Raw genomic sequence first — 1,822 nt, 5'->3', positions numbered from 1 at the left:
ATGGGGGTGTGAGTGAGCCAAACCCTCATCTATAAAAGCAGAGTCAGTAGATGATATTTAAAATGAAAATAAATAATATAAGCAGTCATGTTATTTAGAAATATGGAGGAAACTACCAGGAAAAAACCTGCTAAAATAATTGAAAGTTATTGCCCAGGGAATAGGCCTTGGGGTAGGAAGAGGTGGGGCAGGATGATTTTTGCTTTCATCGTAAACTCTTCCAGGTTTTTTTAATAGTTTAAAAAATGTGCTTGTATTCTTTTGATGATTTTATTTAAATTTCTAATTATTTGACTTTTTATTTTATGCAAAATCTAAAAAATTGATCATTGTAGGCCCTAGGAACATGGTCATAAAATCCAACTGAAGTCTTCCTGAAAGGGAAGTTGTGCTTTGGTTGACTCATATCTCACATATCTAATTTATTTCTGAAGAACACTTCCCTGTTGACCACCTGATGGTCAAACTGATAATCTGACAATCAGCTTCAAAATTAAGACAAGAACATTTTTTTTGTTCTTGTTTGTGCCATTTAATAATGTTTCAAAGAGAAAAATACATTACAAAGGTTTCTGCTAAGCAAGTACAATAATTTAAATTTCTTATGAAATGGGCTATTTGCTGACCTGGTGTTGTTCTTTAATAGACTTACTGAAGGGTCAGAGCTGCAAGCTTTTCCCTAGCGGATTCCTCTCCTACCACAGGCCTGAGCCTGTCTTCCAAAGCCTCCTCTACCAGTATCAAAGTCTTCACGAAACTCATCTCTGACCTGGCCCCCAGATGGGCCACAATCATATTGTCTGCCCTCTCTAAAGCCTAGACCCCAATTTGTGCAGATAATATAGTCATCTAAATGGGTCCCATTTAGGAATCGCATGGCATTTTGGGCATCAGCTCTGTTATGGTATTCTATAAAACAAAAAACACATGTCATTTTTTTTTATTTTATCCAGGCCCATAAATACAGCCTTGACATCACTGCATCTGCTAAAGACCTCGAATATTTGCTCTTCAGTTGTATAAAAGGAAAGATTCCCCACATAAAGTGTGGACCTTTCCATCAATAATTTTTCATACTTATTGTTGCCACTAAACTGCTGGTCCCGGTACTCACTCAGCACTAGGGATGAATCACTGCACAGAATTCTCAGGTCGTTGGACATAGTGCCCAGTAGGCACTGTGAGGGCAGCAGTTCCCGATCCAGCTTAGCAGCAGTGACACCAGCAAAGAAACCCTAAATTAAATTGTTAAAAAGAAGTAAAGTTACAAGAAGGGAAACAGAAATATAAACCTGTGTCTATTTAAAGAAGTTTGTGCCCAGATGCATAGATAACTCAGCTCTTGACCATGAGGATCACATCAAGGCAAATGCAAAATGGAAAGTTCCAAGCCCCACGGACTTGGTCATAAAATCCAATTTTGCAAGTCTTCCTGAAAGGGAAGTTACTCTGCCTTTGGTTGACTCATCTCTTACAGACTTCATCTATTACCAAAGAATACATTTAATAACAGTCTGCTCTTGGAAAATACGGCATAAAACAGTAAAATGGATCAAATTTTCATGAAGCACTGCCACCATCCCTGATCAAGGACTAGACATCAGATAAATTGCATACATAATCGGAGTCAAACACAAATACAGTTGTGACATGCTCTCTCATAATTTAAAGTAATAAATTTGTGACTCAAGTCTATAGTATGGAAACCAATGTATTGTATTGTTAGGTTAAGCAAAGAGTCCCTATACTATTAAGTATACAAGTAGCTCTATAAAAATGAAACTTGTCTGGCATCATAAATCTGACTCAAATCAAGATTAGA

The 1,822-nt window shown here is 37.1% G+C and overlaps 1 protein-coding gene across 1 annotated transcript; it reads right to left on the bottom strand.

Annotated features, from left to right (window-relative positions):
• Positions 1-679: 679 nt before the first annotated feature.
• On the bottom strand, positions 680-1,163 carry NCBP2L (nuclear cap binding protein subunit 2 like). Its single transcript, XM_010987566.1, is given in 2 exon segments — positions 680-931; positions 933-1,163. Coding segments are annotated over 2 exon segments (483 nt in total).
• Between the last annotated feature and the right edge of the window lie 659 nt (positions 1,164-1,822).

This window comes from Camelus dromedarius, chromosome X, assembly GCF_036321535.1.
Source record: "Camelus dromedarius isolate mCamDro1 chromosome X, mCamDro1.pat, whole genome shotgun sequence".
NCBI classification, from domain to species: domain Eukaryota; kingdom Metazoa; phylum Chordata; class Mammalia; order Artiodactyla; family Camelidae; genus Camelus; species Camelus dromedarius.
Note: the sequence above shows the minus strand (reverse complement) of the source record. Positions and strands in the feature narration are given on the sequence as shown.